A 21,290-nucleotide genomic window follows, 5' to 3' on the forward strand; every position below is an offset into this window, starting at 1 on the left:
ATAGGTTAAATAAATTTAAGGAGGAACTGGACAAATATTTAGAGGGGATTGTTTTGTAATTTTTTCTTTTTTTTTTTGGCTGATGCTGCATAAGCCCATATGCTTGCTTTCTTTCTTGCATCACATGCCACTACTACCACTACTACATCTATTCTGTAGCCCTGAGTGCCAAGCAAGTTTCTTAGTGCAATTAGCTAGTGTTTTGTTCTTGGGTGATTACTAGGTTTTTCATAAACCCTCCTCTGCTCACAACATTACTGCTGATCACTTGCAATGTTACTGCTTTCCCTGCTACCAATGTTGCTGCCTTCCTTTCTACTAATGTTAATACTAGCCCCTCTAGCAACATAGCGGAAATTTGCCTTTAGCCAGCGGGTGGTTAATTGCTGGAAAAAACTTCCATCTGTCGTTGTGGAAGTTGATAGGTTAAATAAATTTAACGAGGAAATGGACAGGCATTTGGAGGGAATGGTGTGATTTTTTTTTTTTTTTGGCTGATGCTGCATAAGCTCATACACTTGCTTTCTTGCATCGCATGCCACCACCACCACTACTACTACTACTCTCCTCTTCTGATTGCTTGGTCATTGATTGGCACTACTCCTGCTTCCATGTGGCAGGGCCAGTAACCTAGGAAGCCCCTCTCCTAGGGCTATAAGCAGTAACCTTGTATTTCAATACATATCCACCACTAGAGCAAATAGGCTCTCAACACACTGAAACCCTCAGAATGGAGCATGACCTCACTCTTCCCAAAAGAATGAGATTTGAAGAAATCAGAACCACCAGCTTTTCCAATAATTCATTCCTTTATCAACCCTGCCAGTAAGTAAGCCTCTCAAATTGTCATTCAGTGATGTCTCAGAAATGCGGCAGGTATACCAAAAATGGTTAAAACAACTGAAGTCAGGAGATTTGTTGATTGAAACCATGCAAGCAAGACATTCTGAACTATTATTAAAAATGTTCTCTATAAGCAGAATCCCAATCAAAGTAACACTCTGAATTCCTCAAAAGGAATTCCTCATAAGTGAGTGGGATTTATTGAACATTACCAAAGAGGAAATAGTCAGGGAATTAAAGGAATAAAAAGTAACACAAGAATCTTGATTTTTATCGTATTGACTTTTGGCACTGATATTCAGCCATCAGTTAAAGCAGGCTATCAACACTGCTGAGTCTGTCCGTACATTCTGAATCCTCTTAAATGTTACAAATGTCAAAAATTTGGTCACCCTCAAACAACATGCAGAGGCAAAACTACATGTCCAAATTGTGAGTAAACAAACCATTCACAAACAGAGTGTACTGCATAGTCTCCAGAATGTATTGATTGCAAGAGTGATCATCCAGCATTTTTCAAAATCATGTGACCTTTGAAAAATCTAAAGAAAAATTAAAAAATGTAATAAGCAGGAAAGCAACTAAAGTCAGCAATGCCAAAACACACCTATGCTCTCTTACCAAATACTGCCTAGCTGTTACACCTCAAATGGAGGTATCAATCCCACCTAACACATCCTTTGCAGAGTGAGCATGGTCTGTATTCTTAACAAATCAATTTTCTTCCAAACTTGGTTTAGCTGATGAAATAAATACCTCAAGCACAGTTCCACCTAAAACTAAACCAAGTGATAAAATACCAAAGAAATCACAAAAGCAACATGCCATAGAATTGGCACAGTCAAATTCAAACAGCATGTACACTGAACATTTAACTGCAGAAGATGAACAGTACTTGATCTTCATGTAGAAGATGACATGGAGACTGGATGTTTACCTATGATGTCAAAGAGAGAGTAAAGATTCTGGATGTCCTTTTTTTCCTAGAAAAGATAAAACCAATTATGACTATCAAAAGTAAACTGAGGTTTAGGCAGCAATACCAATGACAACTATGACTTAATCTCCCGATATAACCCTATAGCCTTTTGCTTGCAAGAGGCTAATCTAACTCCAAAAGTAGTTACATAAATTAAAAATTTTTCAACTTACAGAAAAGTCTTCAATTTCTGCCTGTGAAGGCCTTGCAGTTTCAGTTGACTGTAATATAACCGTCTAGAAGTTTTCCCCTTCAAGCTCACTTAGAAGCTGTTGTATATGGATGGACAATAGAGGACACTTGGTAGAGAAGCTACTAGACCAGCTAAACCTAACTTTATTGGTGATGATACTTATACTTGCTACAGCAGGTATAAGCAAGTATACTTCCTACAGCAAGTATAAGTATTATCATCAGTGATCGACTTATCTCTCTGTTCCTCTATATTTGTTTCCCGGTAGGGAGTGAACAATTTTAAACGATCTTCACAATAGTGATCATTAGTGATCAAATGCTACGAACCCTGTGCCCTGATCATGGAGTAAAATGGAAATTCTCCAATGCAGATTAGGAAAAGTATTTCAGACTCCATTTCCTTTGATAGCCAGGAAAGGATCAATCACTCCCACAAAATTACTCACCAGTCTCCCTCTCCAACTGTCTAAATAAAATACTAATGAACAAAAAATCAATTTGGATTCCAACAAAATAGATCCACTTTGGATGGATCTCATAGTGAAAATGGAGACTGGCATCCATAATGCTTAGGTCAAAAATGAACATCTTGCAATGGTAAATCTTGATATTGAAAAGGCTTTTGGCACTACTTGAAAGTATGGCATATTGTGAGAACTTTATCCCCTAGAATTGCAAACATTAACTGAAATTCATTCAAAATTTTCTTCAACGCAGAACCTTTCATGTCCATTACCAAATTGTACTTTCACATTTTTATATTCAGGAAGATGTCCCACAAGGATCAATACTCAGTGGGAACTTTGAGATGATTATGTTGAATGAAAGCTGATTCATTTTCAGATTGTTTGTTTCTTTCTGCAGCAGACCAGAAACTGTTTAAATACCTCGTGTAAGTTGAAATACAAACAGGGGGAAGGGGATCTCCATACCATAAGTTTAGTTCTTTTAGCACTACTGTTTTTGTTTTTTTTTTTCACTTAGGCTGAACACCATCACCCACAACATTCCTAATACCATAGAACTATATATGTATGTCACTGATCTTTCTTCATCTTGCAGTTCACATCAATGCATATTACTACAGCAACTTACTGAAGCAATTAAGGAAAAGCAACATGGAATGAATGCTCAGAAAAGGTGTGCTGTTGCTTCACAACAAGGTATAAGGTATGTTCGTGTCAGACGGCACCTGGGATTTCTCCCATCTCCGCGTGTGTTTCGCTGTATCGAGGACAGTACACTGTCAAGCCAGAGATTTGAAAGTGTGTGGGTCGTGTCTGTGCAGTGTGATATGTTGTGCCCATTGTTTATCCGGCTTATTGGCTGCCAGGCCCCTAGTGGGGCCCGACGTTGCCCATACCCTGCCACGTGGAGGCTAGCCGGGTGTATCCAGTATCACAACAATTTGCTCTGGCAGGTCCTGCCACCTAGTTTCCTGGGATTTCAGTGGCTAGGGCCTATTAAAAAAAAAAAAAAAAAAGTTTATGCATTTGACATTAATGCTTAATGGGATTACTGTTAGGAAATCGCTGGTTAGGGTTGAACACTAAAGAGATGTGTTAAAGGCCAAATAGGTTGGGCAAAATTTTGATGTTATTAAATTTAGACATGTAACGCTAGATAAAAGCTGATAGTGTTAGATATCTTAGAGATTTGCACAAAACCGGTAGAATTTAGACGTTGGTTATAATTTGGCGGCATTGTTAAGGGGTGTACTCGGTCGATTTAGTAAGAGAGAGAGGGGGGGGAGATTGAAGACTGGGGAGGAAACAGATAGAAGAATAGGGATGGATAGAATAGGCATCCCCAAAGAGGTCAGTGGAGACGAGCCCCACTAGGCGAAATATGGGGGGGTAGGCAGGGAGGAGAGGAGACAGAGATCCGTCTCCTCCATTCCCTGCCTGGGGATGGGGTTTTAAAGGGAACCAGGTTAGAGTACCCAGTTCAGATCGCCAATGGCGTGTTGGCAGCAAAGCCGCAGAATGTCTTCATCGGTGTCATGTCCAAGGAGTGTCGAATCCGGTATAAAGGTCCAGCTGCCCATCCCGCTCTGGGGGTGGGATATGTTAGCTGGCAGTGGGGAACCTACCAGGTGAGGGGGCGGAGACACACACATTTACTTCATTCGTAATGTGCATTCTCACTCTACTTGCATTCTTTTTTTTTTTTTTTTTATACTTTTTTCTTATTTTATAATTTTTTTTTTTTTATACTTTTTTCTTATTTTATAATTTTTTTTTTATACTTTTTTCTTATTTTATATATATATATATTTTTATATATATATATATATATATTTTTTTTTATTTATTTATTATATATTTTTTTTTCACTCAACTCATTCATCTTTTTCTCACACACCAGGAGGGGATGCAATGATGGGTAGCGTAAATTTAAACACTAATTAAAACTAGGGTTAGTGTATACTTAACTTAGCATTTGTGGTTTGTGTTCTTTTCTCTCACGCTTACACTTTTATTCATTCTTCTAGCTCTCATCTCATTTATTCGACTCTTTATTTCTGCACTGCACTCTCTGGGCACTGCAACTTACTGTTATTCTTCAGTTGTGGTGCAGGCCTAGCTGCAAGGTTTTTTTTTTTTTTTTTTGCAGGCCAGGGGAGAATGCAGTGATAGTGTTTATGTGGTTTGTAAATGTTTGTTGGTACAGTATATATAAAGTAATGTAAGTTATTTTTAACTTTGTATTCTTTCGGCCAATTACATTTGCTCTTCTGCATGCATTCCCATACCCCTCCCCTACATTGGTTTGGGGCCCCAGGTTCCTACGCATGGCATGGTAGTCATGGGGAGTTTTGTTATGTCAGGTTTCTGTCAGGGTGCAGAATACTGCTATCCTAACAGTTTTTAAGTCATCATCTGGGCGTGGTGGGAAACTTGGGCAATTTTACTATTGATTATTGTTTAATTGCTTGGGGTGGCTGAATTGCCATTCTTTGCATTGCTCTGCGCATTTCAAAAACTTTCTGTGTGAAAGATGTAAAAGCTTTATAATTTTGCTCTTCTATGTTGTTGCACTGTTGCTTCACAACAGTGCAACAGCACACCTTTGCACCCACTGATCTTCTCTGGAAGTTTGGACTTCATATCTTGCCGCCTTATTCCGCACCCGCCACACCCGACTTTGGACTTACTGACTACTTCCTCTTTCTGCCAGCTGAAATCATTTTTTTGCATGGAAAGCATATTTTTGGCAATGCAGAAGTAATTTCTGCGACAGAAGGAGGTTACAAAAGTGATGTATGACATTCTACAAAAATGGCATAAGGAAGTGCTGCAAGAAATGAGAGAAATGTGTCAATTTGAGTGGTGATTACATAGAGGAGGAGTAATATATCTTCCAAATCACAACCTCCTTAGACATGTAGAATAAGGCTTGGAAAAATGCTTTGATACCACCTCGTAATTGCATGATAGCTTCTTCAAATCCATTTTTTGAAAGTTCCTTTATCTCCCTATCTGTTCTCCCAGATATGGAGAACCTTTTGGATTATTACTTATTTCCTGCACTTAAAAAAAAAAACATTTGAAATTCAGATTAGTGACACTTTGAGACAGATACTGATATTATATAGTTTGGTCAAGGAGGTTAAAGGATTGAGACACTGGGTTCTGCATAAGTGTTGAAAATGAAAATGAGGGAACATTGCAGTGTGTGCATAGAACTTTGAGATGATTATGTTGAATGAAAGCTGATTCATTTTCAGATTGTTTGTTTCTTCTTGCAGCAGACCATAAACTGTTTAAATACCTCATGTATTTAAAGTTTGGTTCTTTTATTCACATTTCATTTTTATCTGAAAATTATGCAAAGGGAAAGAATGTATAAGACTGTTCATATAAGCATAAAGAACTCAAATGATGCTAAATTCTTAGAATTGCCCCAAATATTGAGAAAGGTGAAATTTCTGTCTTCTTTATGCTGTATTGAGTATAGCAATGTTTATTATTCCTTTTAAAAATATATTAAATTGATTACAGTAAGTTTGTAAATTTATAAAAATTTATTTTTCTTTTATAGAGGAAAGTTTATAGTGTATCAGGGTGGTGATGTAACAAAGCCAGTTGTTGAAGAAAGGGAATGGGAGAATAATGAGTTCAATTTTGATGATGTTGCCAAAGCTATGCTAAGTCTCTGTACAGTTTCCACTTTTGAAGGATGGCCAAAGTAATTCCATTTTATTTACTTTATGTTAAAAGTATGCCAAAGCTTTCTTCAGTACACTGCAGTGAGCAAACAAGGTTTGCTACTTAGTTCACTGATCTCCTATTAGCATAACCTAATAGGAAATCGGTGCATTAAGTAGAGATATTGTGAGAGGCACAGTGCCTCTACTTAATGGGACTGTGCTGTGAGAGTGTTTAGTATGATACTGTTCCAATGGAGAAGTATAGTCAGTTGAACCAATAGTGTAATTTCTTGTTCTTTACTGTGAGTATTTTGTGATCAAATTCAGATGAAGATGCTTTTTATTTTATTTTTACTCCCCTTCTCACATGAAGTTCTTTGAATAGTGTAGGCAGCTATGACATCTAGTGGGATTTGATCGTGATATTCAGGAAGTTCACGAACAGAGACACCATTATCCCATTATATAAAGTAATGCCGAGGTCACACCTTGGGTACTACATACAGGTTTGGAAGCCTCACTTTAGGAAGGCTGTACATTTGTTAGAATGGGTGCAGAGAAAGAGCAACATGATTAGTCAAGGACACAAAAGGATACCTTACCCTACCACTAAAAAATATAAGTTTGATAATAACCATACATGAATATAAAGCAATTTACTTCTCCATTAGAGCAGTCCTTTGTTTAGAGTTGTGCAGAAACGTAGTATTTTATTTAGTACTTGATTTAGAGTAGTGCAGGAGTTTGTGCCCTACAGAGTATGGTGCACAAATTCCCTTTACCAAGACAATTTATAACAAACTGCCTCAATATAACATTTCTCCAGAATCCATCTTTTTCACTTAATTTTATACTTTCTCTGTCTCCAAATTGTAATGTAGTATTTTCTATTTTTTTGCAAAAAAAATAGGGAAGCCACATTCATATCAGAATTTTTTTTAAAATTTTCAATGTGTGTTTCTTTTCTTATCAAGGTGTGCTAGTCTACCTTGCAAAATTAGAATGTGAGATAACAGCATTGTTCTCCATATTGTGTGATAGCAGATTTCATTGTATTTGTGTGGTGCAAAGCTAATTAAGTCCATCAGTGATATGTCACAGAATGTGACATAAAATTACTGCAGACGTGCATGATTTTCCATGCATTGTAAAATCTGGAAACGTTAACACATTTATTTTGTGTACTGCATGTATATTGACAACCAATCTCTCTCTTCTCCTACTCGGAAGACAGAGAGTGGTAGTCAGTGGGTACTGCTCTACGTGGATTAATGTTATTAGTGGTGTCCCTCAGGGTTCAGTGTTGGGCTCATTGTCGTTTTGTATATTTATCAGTGATATTGATGAAGGTATATCAAGCTCAATGTCAAAATTTGCAGATGATACAAAGATTGGCAGGGTTGTTAATAACAGTAATGACAGTATGCTACTGCAACAGGATCTAGAAAATTTGGGCAGATGGGCTGAGAAGTGGCAACTGAAGTTTAACATTGACAAATGCAAAGTACTGCATATGGGTAGAAGTAACCCCAGAGAAACGTACCAACTGTGTGGTACTGCACTTAAGATGGTAGAAAATGAAAAAGACCTGGGAGTAATTGTGCAGTAAGATATGAAGTTTTCTGAGCAATGCAGACAGGCTGCCAGGGCCAGTAATGGGGTTTTGTCAATTATATATAGGAATTTTGCTAGCAGGGAAAAGGAGGTGATTGTCCCTCTGTATAAGGCAATGGTCAGGCCACGCCTTGAGTACTGTGTAGAGGTCTGGAGGCCTCATTTTAAGTAGGATGTAGATTTGCTTGAGCGTGTACAGAGAAGGGCAACAAGATTGGTGAGGGAAATGAAGGGATCCTCTTACCAAGAGAGGCTTAAGTTCTGCAAATTGCAGTGGCTGGAGACTAGGCACCTGCGAGGTGATCTGATTGAGGTGTATAAGGCCTTGAATGGGTTGAGCACGCTGAATTCTCATGGGATTCTTCCACTTGTTCAGATTAGGAACCTAAGGGGACATAAATTCAAATTGAGGAAAGACAGATGTAGAATAGATGTATGGAAATTTGCATTTAGCCAGCAGGTGGTTAATTGTTGGAACAAACTTCCATCTATCATTGTGGAAGTTGATAGGTTGAATAAATTTAAGGAGGAACTGGACAAACATTAAGAGGGAATGGTTGTGTGAAATTTTTTTTTTTTTTTTTTTGGCTGATGCTGCATAAGCTCATACACTTGCTTTCTTGCATCATATGCCACCACTACTACTACTAGTATCAAAAGCTTTCCTGAAATCCAAGTATATGATATCAAAATTATTTTTGCATCCAGTTCCTTTGTGATCACACCATAGTATCCAATCAAATTGGTCAGACAAGACTTTACATTAACAAACCCATGCTGTGTCTGAATTATTACTGCAGTCTTGTCTAGATGATCCTGTAATGCTTCTTTAACTTGTGACTCCATTATTTTCCCCAGAAAAGAAGTTAAACTAACAGGTCTGTTAGTCGTGTCACCCTTTCATCCACCTTTGTTAATTGGAGATTGATTTGCATGTCTGCAATCCATAGGGACCTCTCCTGAGTCCAACGATGCTCTCATCATTATTGCTTATGGTTTGCTTACTTCCTTTGCTGCCTCCTTTAATATAACTGTATAGATCCTGTCCAACCATCCAGGTGCCTTTCTTATGTTTAATTTCAACAAAGTCTCCTCCACTTTGCTCTCAGTAATTACAAAATCATTTATCTCCCTGTAAGATTTTAATAAGCTTCTGTTCTCCACTTCCCCCACAGAATTTCTCATGTGTGAATGTAGAGTAGATGCAAAATACTCATTGTTTGTCAGATATCTGAGCTGTTCATCAACATCAAGTGGACCAATCTGATCCACCCCTTCCTTCTAGAGTTTATGTAAGTAAAGAAATCTTTTCTGTTTTTCTTTGCATACTTTGCCAAAGATGTTTCGTAATCTGCCTTTCCTTGCCTGACCTCCTTTGTGACTTGATTATAGACTAGCTTAGATCTGCCATAAACTCCAGTGTCTCCTGGTAATTTTTGTGCATCCCATGCACCTTTCTTCTCTGCCATGAGTCTCATTAGTTCATCTGAAATCCATTTGGCCCTAAACCTTGAACAGTATTTCTTAGTTGGTATGAAAATCCTAGTAGCTTCCAAGATTAATTCCTTGAAGGCTTCCCATTTAGAATTTGCTGTTGGTAACATCATCAGTTAGTCCCACTGTATAGAATTTAAAAACTATCTGAGACCACTGTAGTCACCTTTACTAAAGCAAAAATCCTTCCCTTTATAATTGGTGATAATTCTTTAAGTAAATCCCACATCAGTACACTGTGATCACTGCCATCTAGTGGTTCCTTTTGGCTTTCCCCTGAGCCACAGCACTCCTGCTACTTTGTGCATGTTGCTTTGCTGCTCTAATCTGGGGAATGATTTCCATTTAAATACAATTTAATTAACAATGAAAATTAATAAGATTTAAAAAATTTTTCCTTGATTAATTGACAGTACTCTTCTAAGTTAATAGATTCCTAATACAGTGCTATGTATGTATCGCACTATCTAGTTTTAGTTTGTGCCTCATTCTAGTGCACAAAATGATGCCCTCCCCATGACAAACGGTGTCCCGCCTGTCATTTTTTTCTGGATCTGCTACTGCTCTTGATGGTAGTTACATTTTTGAGTAAATCTCTCATCACTGTGATTTGCACTGTGATCACTGCCACCTAGTGGTTTCTTTATCTGCAGATTCTTAATGCATGAAGAATCACCCCTGATAATCAGATCAAGAGTATTACTCTCTCTGGTTACCTCTTGAACATGCTACTGTAGAAAACAATCATCCAATAAATTCATTAAAATCTTGCTAATATGTGAGTAACCAACCCACAAGTTCCAGTCTATATCTGGGAAGTTAAAATCCACCATTATAAGACAATCTGATTTACTCGCACCTCTGTTTCTCTATACATCTGTTTGTTGTACTCATCAGAGTCAGTCAGCCTATAACATGCTCCAAATCTCAAGTTTGCTTTTCCAATGTCACACCAAACTGACTCAACACTGCACTGTCCATGTCAACTGGATGCACTTCCTTAAATTTTGTATGTCTTAACTAACAGAATGATCCCTCCTCCCTTTCTATCCTGTCTATCCTTTCTGTGCACATTGTATTCCCCAAATTCCAATTTGCATTCCTTATCTCTATATGACAACATGTCTCTGATATCTCAACAATATCAGTCTTTGATGTCTTCACCAGCACCTCAAATTCATCAAATTTATTTACTGTACTCCTAGCATTGGTGGTTATGCAACTATACATGCAGCTATTCTTACTTTTTAAGTTGCCCTAACACAACCCATGTATTTACTTGTTCCATGATGACTCCCAGCAGTCCTTGAAATCCCCAGCACCTAACTTTCCAGGCTGCTGCTGATTCCAGTAGAAGCAGTGCATAAATCACTTTCATGCACTTTTTGGTTTCTTGCATTTTGCTTTATTAAAACATAGTCGCCACTTTTCTGACCATTCTTGCAGCCTGTTCAATTCATCCTGAAGAACATTGCATGGTAGTGTTCACTAACTGTTCTACCAATCTTTGTCATCAGCAAATTTTGACATCAAGCCTTCTATCCCATCGTTGATGTTGTTAATAAAAATCAGAAACAGCAGTAGTCCAAGAACCGATCCTTGGGGGACCCCCCCCCACTTGTGACTTTACATCAACCTGAAGAATGGCCATTAATCAAAATAATCTACCTTCTGTCCTGCAGTCACCCACAAGTCCATCTTGGAATTTTCCAGTAATTCCAACCTGTTCCAGCTTATACAATAACCTTGCATGTGGGACCAAGTTAAATGCTTTGCTAAAATCCAAATAAACTATGTAGAAATTGTTTCCTTCATCCAGCTCATGTGTAACTGTGTCAAAGTAGCCTACTAAGTTAGTTAAACATGATTTTCCTTAGAGGAACAAGAAAGTGCAAAGCATCATTTTAGTTTGTAGTAAATCACCAAAGTAGGTGAAATGGCATCGTTTTTGTTACATCTCATATTGTGAACCACAATTCGTAATATGAGATGTAATAAAAATGATGCCATTTCACCTACTTTGGTGATTTACTATGAACTAAAATGATGCTTGCACTACTTGTTTGTCTAGTAAATTTCCCATAGTTTGAGGCTCTTGGCCCTAAACCCTTTTTAATACATGATTTCCCCTTAACAAAACCATTTAAAGGGAAACTCATGTTGTGTGTTATTCAGAATGCCATATCTGTCTAAATGTCCCTACATTGCACTCTTAATGTTGCCTCAATGATTTTCCTTACCAGTGAAGTCAGAGTAACCTGTCTGTAGTTACCTACTTCGCTCATGAACCACATTTATGTATTGGTGATATGGTGGCACTTCTCCAATCCAGAGCAATCTCTCCTGAGTCGAACGATGTCCTCATAAGTAACTTCAGTGATTCAATACACTTCCTGGCAGCTTCCCTCAAAATTACTGGGTATATGCCATCAACTCCATGAGTCTTATTTGTCTTTATGCTCAACAGTTTTTCTAATAGACATCTGTAATCTCAAATCACTAATTTCATAAGACTCAGCCTCACTTGCATAGCCTCTTCTCAATGTGAAGGGGTCTTTCTTCAGTAAAGATAGATGCAAAGTAACTGTGTAATTCATCTGCAACATCAGCTGTATTGTCTAAGACTTTTTCCACACCCAGTGTGCAACGGTTTGGTCTGATTCACTTTTTCTTCCTTGCATTCTCATAAATGAAAAATTCCTTGTCCTCATGCTTTGCTCACTTAGCCAGTACTTTCTTAAACACAGCCTTGGCTTCTCTAATCTTTTCTGCAATACTATTACAAATCTATTACAAGTACTGCAATAACGTTGGGAGGTGCATTATGGCCACAGAAGCCTATGCGCCAACAACTACAAAAAAAAAAAAAAAAAAAAAAAAAAAAAAATCATGCTCTTCACAACCTTCTAGTCTGTAGATTACTCCCACTCTCATTATATCTTTGCTTCCAATTAACTCACACCATACAAGGTTTATGCTGACAGATGTAACTTCAGACTCCGCAAAAGCTCTTTTCATGTTCAGGCAGATAAAAAGTATGACACCACCACCACCTCTTTTATCTCCCTGTCTTTTCTATTTACATTATACATACTGCAGTGGAACTTGTCATTCTCAGTTTCCGGGTGGCACCATGTTCTGTTAGCACTATTATGTCAGCATTAGTTGTCCTAACCTGGAGTTTGAATTCAGTCATTTTATTAACAAAATTCCTGACATTACTGTAGACACAGTTAAGACTAAGTATTCTTCTATAGTTTATTACCCTGGCACATTCACCTTGAAGTTATTTAAGCTTGTTTCCCTATCTTTCTCATCCCGCTCATTTGAAATATTGCTACCCTCAGAACACCTTGCCAATATTGGTTGTTGTGACAACATGGTTGCATTTGCCTCAAGAATTCTTGAGGTCAATGCAACCATTACTTTGACCCATAAAACATATCATCAGATAAATGTGGATGTATATTAGCTTTCTCCCTCCCCAACTAGCAGTCTCCCTGAACCTTTAGGGTATCCTCAATGATTGTGGCAAAAATCCTTTCACCGCCTTTGTTCAAATTAATACCATCTCTATAAAATAGATTTCTTCTTCCTACAAGTGCAGGCAATGCTGGTAAAAATCCCCTCCCCCCTTACAGCATTGCAGATTCCCTCAAGTCTTGAGTTAATGCACAAAGCTTTTTGCATATAATTATGCCTATCTTGTCTGGGTAGAATTGCAGACACATACACATTCTGACTTAACTTGCAGCATTTTTTCAGCCTAGTCCTATATTTATTCAGTGAATGGTCAGTTCCTGTTTGTTTAATATTATTAGACCCCACATGAATAATAATGCTCTCTTTACTCCCCTTAAAATCTGATAATCTTTGGTACACCATCATCAACATCATTAATTGTTGCCATTTATCTTTATTACAAAAAATATTACCCATTTCTCCTGATGATAGTCTTCCAATAAAACTAGATCACCTTCAACCAGAGTAACCTCAACAAAACACTCAACTGAAGTTGAGCTCAACCTGTACACGTCATGTTCAGTTGCTATTTGTCCAGTGATATTTATCTTTCATACTAATACTGTTTGTCCATTACATGTACAACATATATCTGTAGTTCCATACAGTTTTGCATCTTTGGTACTCTGTGATATTATCCAAGTAAATGATTATGGTAATTGTATACTTCGATTCCTGTAATTTTTTTTTGTTGTGATGAAAGGTTATTTATTTATGAGATTAGAATTTAATGTGCCTGATAAATCTGAAAATTAAGCAAAAAAAAAAAAAAAAAAAAGTTTTGCTTTTTGCATCATTTTGCAGTCTTAAGCACAGTGCTGTCTAGTTATATGTTCTCAATTTTCATAGCTTTAGTGGAACAATTTGTAGAAATGTTTTTTACCATGTGGTCGAATGAGTGAAAAGAAAAAATAAAATGAGAATGCTCTGGTTGTGCTTGTGTCGCTGGAACTCATAGTGAGAAAAGAAACATCCAAAGAACAAGGGATAATTTCCACCTTTAAGTAGTATTATTTGAGAAGAACCATGGCTTAGGCTATTAATGCTACTGACAGGAAGGAAGCAACAATTGTTATGCAGTTTTAAAAGGGGATATAACATCCTTCTGGCAGTGAAACTTTGCCAGAAGGATGTTAACTTCGCCTGCAGTTAATCCAGGATTATGAAGGTTTCTAAAAATGCAAGAAACTGTCACAAAGGAAATTTTAGACATGTCAAAACACATTAACTTGGAATTGGGTACTGAAGAAAATGTTTACTAGTTTCTTCAGTGAATGAGTTCCAGTGTCATGTGGAAGGCCTCACAACTGATGATTTGATTGAATTGCAGGCACAAATGCAAATTGAAGAAAGGGATGATAGTGATGATGAAATCTCCAGTTTTTAAGGAGTCTAACATATAAGAGAAACCATGATGAAGTTTAAAGAGACAATTGATCATATAGGATTCTGATCCCAGTGTTGAAGTAAGCAGTTATGTTGTCAGTGGCCTTCTTTATGTCACCATTTGCTATGAAGTTCTTTATGATGAAAAGAGGAACACAATTCATCAACTTTCTTTGAATGAATTTTCCAAAGAGTTTATCAGGTATGAATAGTAATTGTATTTATTCATATGGCGCCTCCATAGCCAGGTGGGCAGGAGCAGCAGTGTGTAGCACAAGCTTCTTGATTAGACCGGGGTTCTAGCCCGTGACCACCAAATACAGAGGATGCGGAAAGGTCAGGGAATGACCACCGCATATCCCCAGAGCAACATAGCCTTAGTTGCTAATGCTCCTAAAAAAAAAAAAAAAAAAAAAAAAAAAACAAATAACCAAACCAATTTATTCATATTTCATTTTAAAATAAACATTCGTTTAACATATGGTTTTCTAAGAATGGATTGTGTATATTGTGTGTTAAGCACGCTTTAGATCATGCACCTAATGTCATTACTCCCACATGTGAATAATAATCATATGTGAGAGTAATCAATAACAATCAGTAATTGTTGCTGCTTCATAAAGACACACCCTGGTTTTAAATCCACCTATTCTTATTGCAAAAAATTTTCTTGTTTTTTTTTTTCTGAATCTTCCTATAGAACTACAAATAAATCTTGTAACACAGTCACGTGCACTTGATCATTAAGTTCTGTGGCCAGAACTGAATGATCAAGAAAGAAAAGATCACTAGATAATTGAGTTCTTGACAAGCCTCCAGTTTTATTTTCTCTAGGATATCTACTAATTTTGTCACTTTCATCTAGTAATGTTTCAAATTTTAATTTGTGATTGGTGCACTCCTTAACCCATGGATGTCTGGGGGGGGGTCAATAATTTAGATTTAATAAACAGGTCTTAATAATAATAATAATAATGCAATGATGAAGAAACTATTTTTAATGATGGGTTGCTCTCACTTGCTTCCATGTAATTATGCTCCTGGCATCCATGCAGTTAACTACACAAATGCCATGGGTCAAATGACAGGGTCTTATATATAATATTGTGCATGTATTATTTTAAGTGAGAGAGAGACAGTGTGTGTCCTGTATTATTAAATTTTAAGTGAAAGAGAGTGTGCAATTTACTTAAGTTTTATGCTGTTGTTTGTATAGTACTGTAATTAGACCTTATCATGTACAAGCATGTATGATTGGTAAATCAAGTTTCTCCCAGATATGTTACAAAGGGATCCACTGATGACATGCTCACATTCAGCCAAATGCTGCCATTGCAAAATTGTTAGGTTGAAGAACCAAGTTTAGAAAAACAGGGGTATCACAATTCATGCTATTGCATCTAAACTGTGCATCAGATTTGGAAGTGTAGAAACAATTATTCTTAACCACTTATGATTCACATAACAGTGGGTGCACATATTGGGCATCAAAGTTGAGTGGAACCACAAATACTTGATGCCTCTCAAAAAATTCAAGACAGGGCATTTATTTAAATTCTTGTGGCACAGCAATGGATGATTCCTTTTGCATTTCAAAAGACACTGACTATCACATTTCCAGCTGATGTACAGGGGCACACATGTTTCAGAACATGTGGACTGTACTTTTAGGATCCATTCAGGATCTGAAAACTGAAAATTGTACATATAAGGATATGACCATTTCATATAAACATCGATCCATTTTGAATTGGTTACAGTGCTATGGCTGTTTGAATTTTTAAATGGCTATTGAGTTTTTTCAATGTTAAAAAAATAATAAAAATAACAATAAACAAACATGTATCGATTATGAATAATCCTTTTATTGGATATGTGTGTGTGTGTGTGTGCTTATTCTTATTTATGATCTTATTTTATTTATTTATTATTTTTTTTTTTTTTTCATTTTTCACTATTCAAAACTAAATAACTATTTTTTAAAATTGAAACAGTCATGCTTTCATAACTGCTCAGAATTGAAAATATATTATTATTATTATTAGCCATATGGTACAAGGAAGCCTGAGGCTTATGCTGCACCAGCCAAAAAAAAATTTCTGTGTTACCCTCAGAGAGAAAGAGAACAAAACAAGAATCAGAAGTAGAAGGGAATCACCAAGAAAGAGAAGAATGATGATATCCAGCTTAAGTCCCTGGGTGTGCCAAGCTCATATTCACCACATGTGAGCCCCTGGAGTTGTATGTACAAATGCATTAAGAATCTGCAGATAAAAGAATCAGTAGGTGGCAGTGATCACAGTGGGATTTACTTAAGGATGTAACTACAACCAAGGGTAAAGGGAAGGGGGTTTTGCTTTAGTAAAGGTACTACAGTGGTCTCAGACACTTTTTACATTCTATAAAGTGGAACAATTGATAATGTTAATGCAAATTCTAAATGGGAAGTATTCAAGAAAATAATCATAGAAGATAGGCTTTTCATACGAACTAAGCCATACTGTTCAAGAATAAGACCTAATCAGATGAACTAGTGAGACTTGTGGTAGAGAAGAAAAATGCACGGGATGCATATAGATTGTCAGGCAATACAGAAGCCTATTGTAGATATAAACTAGTCTGTAATCAAATCACAAAGGAGGTTAGACAAGCTAAGTCACATTATGAGAAATATTTGGCAAAGGATGCAAAGAGTTCTTTACTTACGTAAATTCTAGAAGGAAAGGGTTGAATCAGATTGGTTCACTTGATATCGATGATTCAACCATTGATGATCCTGCTCAGGTAGCTAACAAACTGAATGAGTATTTTGCATCTACATTTACACATGAGGAGTTATTCAGGGAGGGGTGTATTAAATTCTAACAGAGGTGTATTAAATTCTAACAGAGAGCTAAATGATTTTGTAATAATGAGAGAATATGGAAGAGAAGCTGTTGAAATTAAACATAAAAAAGGCACCTGGAGTGGATGGGATCGATCCTGTTATATTAAGGGAGGCAGCCAAGGAGGCAAGCAAACCATTAGCCATAATTATGAGGGCACCTTTGGATTCAGGATAAGTCCCCTGAATCCAAAATGGGCTGGTGATATGCAAATGTATATCCAATTCACAAAGTGGTACATAGGATGACATGAGAAATTACAGGCATATTAGTTTAACTTCTGTTTCAGGGGAAATAATGGAGTCACTAGTTAAGTAATGCAAGACCTTTAATGGCAATTTCTAGACTGGAGTGCAGATATACTTCAAACGCAATATGGGTTTGTGAAGGTGAAATTTTGTCTGACCAATTTGATTGGATACTGTGATGCAGTCGCAAAGGAACTGAATGCAAAAAATAATTTTGATATCACATACTTGGATTTCAGGAAAGCCTTTAATATTGTTGAACATAAAAGACTGCTGTACAAATTGGAGCTGTTGTTGTTATTTGGTTTTTAGGAGCATTAGCAACTAAAGCCATATTGCTCTGTGAATATGCGGTGGTCATTCCCTGACCTTTCGCATCCTCCATATTTGGTGGTCACGGGCTTGAACCCCAGTCTAATCAAGAAGCGTGTGCTATGCAGCTGCTCCTGCCCACCTGGCTACAGAGGCACCAACAAATTGGATCAGTGTCTCATTAAGGGGAAGTTTCTGCTATGTATAAAGGGATGATTAAGTGGTAGAAGCCAGAGAGTGGTTTATAGTGGATGCTGCTCTTTGTGGATTATTGCTATTAGTGGAGTCCAGAATGGTTTGGTGTTTGACCAGTTGTTTGTTTTTTTATATATTTATTGATGAAGACATATCAAGCTTAATGTTTATGTTTGCAGATGATACCAAGTCTGGCAGGGTGGTTAATGACAGTAATGACAGTATGGCACTGCAACAGGATCTAGAAAAATTAGACAGATGGGTTTATAAATGGCAATTGAAATTTAACATTGACAGATGCAAAGAACTGCATATGGGTAGCAGTAACCCCATAGTAATATTTCATTTTCCATTATCCTGAGTGTGGTACTGCACTCAGGTAATGGAAAATGAAAAAGACTTTGGCATAATTGTGCAGTAAAATATGAAATTCTCTGAGTAATTCAGACAAGTTTCCATTACAGTTCAATGGGTTTTGTCAATGATATGCAAGAATTTTGCTAGTAGGAATAAGGAGGTGATTATACCATTATATAAGGCAATGGTCAGGCCACATCTTCCTGTACTGCATACAGGAAGCCCCATTTTTGGAAGGATATAGAGCTGCTGAAATGGGTACGAAGAAGGGCAATGAGATTGCTTAAGGGAACAAAAGAGTGCTCTTACCAAGAAAGGCTTCAGGCCTGCAAATTACCACCCATCGAGACTAGGCACCTGATAGGTGATCTGATTGAGGTGTTTAAGAATTTGAATGGATGGAGCAAGCTCAGTGCTGATGGGATTCTTCCACTTGTGCACATAGGACTATGCACATAGAGGGACATAAATTGAAATTGAGGAGGAATGGTTGTAGAATAGATGAGCAGAAGTTTGCTTTAGCCAGTAGGTGGTTGAGTACTTCCACAACAGATTCCACCTGTTCTGGAAGTGGATAGCATTAGTAAATTCAAGGAAGTAAACAAACTTTTTAACGGAATGGATAGATGAAATAGGAAATTTTTTTTTTTTGTTGATGCCGTCTTGCATTATTTGCTAATACTTAACTTTTTTCATTGTTTTCTTGTCCTGAATTGATTCTGAAAGTACAGTCCACATGCCCTGTATTTTATTAAAATATTTATCAAAAAACCTGTTCCCTTCTTACATTGAAATGAGATACAAAAACCATGTGAAAATAAATTTATACATTGGAGGGAACTAATAGACTGTAACCCCCAAAGTTTGTTGTTTAGTTGTTTTTTGTTGGCCATTTGAATAAATGACTAACCTGGATGGTTGAGGATGACAGCTGGTGAAATTTAAGGGGAAACTGGATTAATATTTTCTGCCACTCAGAAGAAGGATACAGGGAGTGGAATACAGGTGCATACAATTTTTTTTTTGTGCAATCAACAAAAGCCTCAAAGGTCTGCAAAAGTAGCTCATGGTGTCTTGTCAATGATATACAGGAATTTTTCTAGCAGGGATAAGGAGGTGATTATCCCCTTGTATAAGGCAATGGTCAGGCCACACTTCAGTATTGTATAGAGGCCTGGAGGCCTCATTTTAGGAAGGATATAGAGCTGTTGGAATGAGTACAGAGAAGGGCAACAAGATTAGTGAATGGAACAAAGGGTTGTGTTATGAAGAAAAGCTTCAGTTTTGCAAATTACAATGGATGGAGACTAGGCACCTGCAAGGTGATCTCATTGAGGTGTATAAGGCCCTGAATGGTTTGAGCATGCTCAATGCTAATGGGATTCTTTCTCTTGTGAATAATCGCCTGAGAGGGCATAAATCGAAATTGAGAAAAGACGGTTGTAGGATAGATGTGCAGAAGTTTGCCTTTAGCCAGTGGGTGATTGATTGCTGGAACAAACTTCCATCTGTCATTGTAGAAGTTGATAGCTTAAATAGATTCAAGGCAGAACTTGACAAACATTTGGAGCGAGTGGATGGGTGAAATAAGGGTTGTTTTTTTTTTTTTTTTTTTGGCTGATGCTATATAAGCTTGCTTTCTTGCATCATGTGCCCTTGCTAATGCTGATATGAAAACTATAAAAAGTTATACGTGTCATGCACATGGACTCTTTCTGTATACACAGCTGTGAACAAATTGATTTTTCTTCTTTGTGCTGAATTTGCAATGCACATTTTGTCACTATTATTATTTTCATTATTACTAGTGATGAAAATAATAATGAATAAAGAAAGCAAGTGTATACAGCATCAGTCAAAAAAAAAAAAAAAAAAAAAGGCCAACAATTCCCAAAGTATGACCACTCAGAAACTGCCTGTAATGGCAATCTTTGCTCAGTTTCAACTGACTGTCTCTTCTAACAGTTTATCTAATTCTTCCTTGAATTTATTCAAACTACCCTCATCTACAACAGCCACTCTAATTAATATCATTGGGAGGTTGTTCCAATAATCAGCCACGTTTTCATGAAGTCAAATTTCCACACATCTGACCTGCAATCATCCTTCCTCAATTTGGATTTATGCCCCTTCATGTTTAAGCTGAGCAAGGGGAAGAATTCCATCAGCATTGAATGTACTCTATCCATTCAAAGCCTTAAACACCTCAATCAGATCTCCTTTCAGGTGCCATCTCCAAATGCTGCAATTTGAAAAACTGAACCCTTTCCTGGTAACAGCACCCTTTTGCTCCACCTCACCAATCTTGTTGCTCTTCTCTGCATCCATTCCAGCAGATCCATGTCCTTCCTGTTCCCTTCAATGGAGCAGTGCAGTACCAAGGCAATGTGCAGCAAAGTGCCTTCCTAGATCAATGCACTAAGCTGAAAACTCAGTTTGCTCACAGCTATGTACAGTGACTTTTTATAGCTTTCATAACTTGAGGCTTTTTCCCTAAACTTAACTATCTCCATGTCTACTTCAGTTACTGCACTTTGCCGCATCTCATATATTGTGGATGTATCTCATTGCTGGGTTTTGTTCATGTCTTCACAGTGCCTACTGCTCACTAGTGTGATTCCAAAAAGGATTAAAACCTGGATCTAGGTAGACCTGCCAAACACAAGACAAATTGATTTTAGAGTTTAGTGGTCTGTAGTGGCGTCTTCTGTTTTGACTGTGTTTCATGCCTCATGTCTCCTTGACAAGGGCACCTGTGTGTGATGAAGGGACCTCCTAGTAGTGCTGTTGGCCTTCTGGATTAATATCAATGGGATCCAATGCTGATAACTTGGTTTTAGGATTAAATCTTTGGAATTCGATGTGTGTGTGTGTGTGCGTGTGCGTGCAGCTGTGCACTGTGATCCATGGAAATGCAGAAAATGGAACCCTGGTGGCTGAAGGGCCTAGCCCCAATACACCACTTTAGCCACCACTTCAGCAAGATGGGAGGTCCCCTAACAGCCCGACTGGGATCAATCAGTGGGTGGTTCTTACTGCTAAGTTTGACTGCATTTCAATAGGTCTTCCTCCCTTTGATTCTGGGACAAGGTCAAGACTTATTGAAA

General features: G+C 37.4%; 1 protein-coding gene across 1 annotated transcript in view; it reads left to right on the forward strand.

The window, feature by feature from the left end:
* LOC150076513 (muscle calcium channel subunit alpha-1-like) overlaps window positions 1-21,290 on the forward strand; it is a 1,171,392-nt gene that overhangs the window by 699,297 nt on the left and 450,805 nt on the right. The window contains exon 25 of the mRNA XM_090387375.1: window positions 6,062-6,208. Within this exon, the coding sequence (XP_090243501.1) occupies window positions 6,062-6,208 (147 nt within the window). The remainder of the gene's footprint in view (window positions 1-6,061; window positions 6,209-21,290) is intronic.

Source organism: Mastigoproctus giganteus, chromosome 13 (assembly GCF_048544385.1).
Source record: "Mastigoproctus giganteus isolate SK-2022 chromosome 13, ASM4854438v1, whole genome shotgun sequence".
NCBI classification, from domain to species: Eukaryota; Metazoa; Arthropoda; class Arachnida; order Uropygi; family Thelyphonidae; genus Mastigoproctus; species Mastigoproctus giganteus.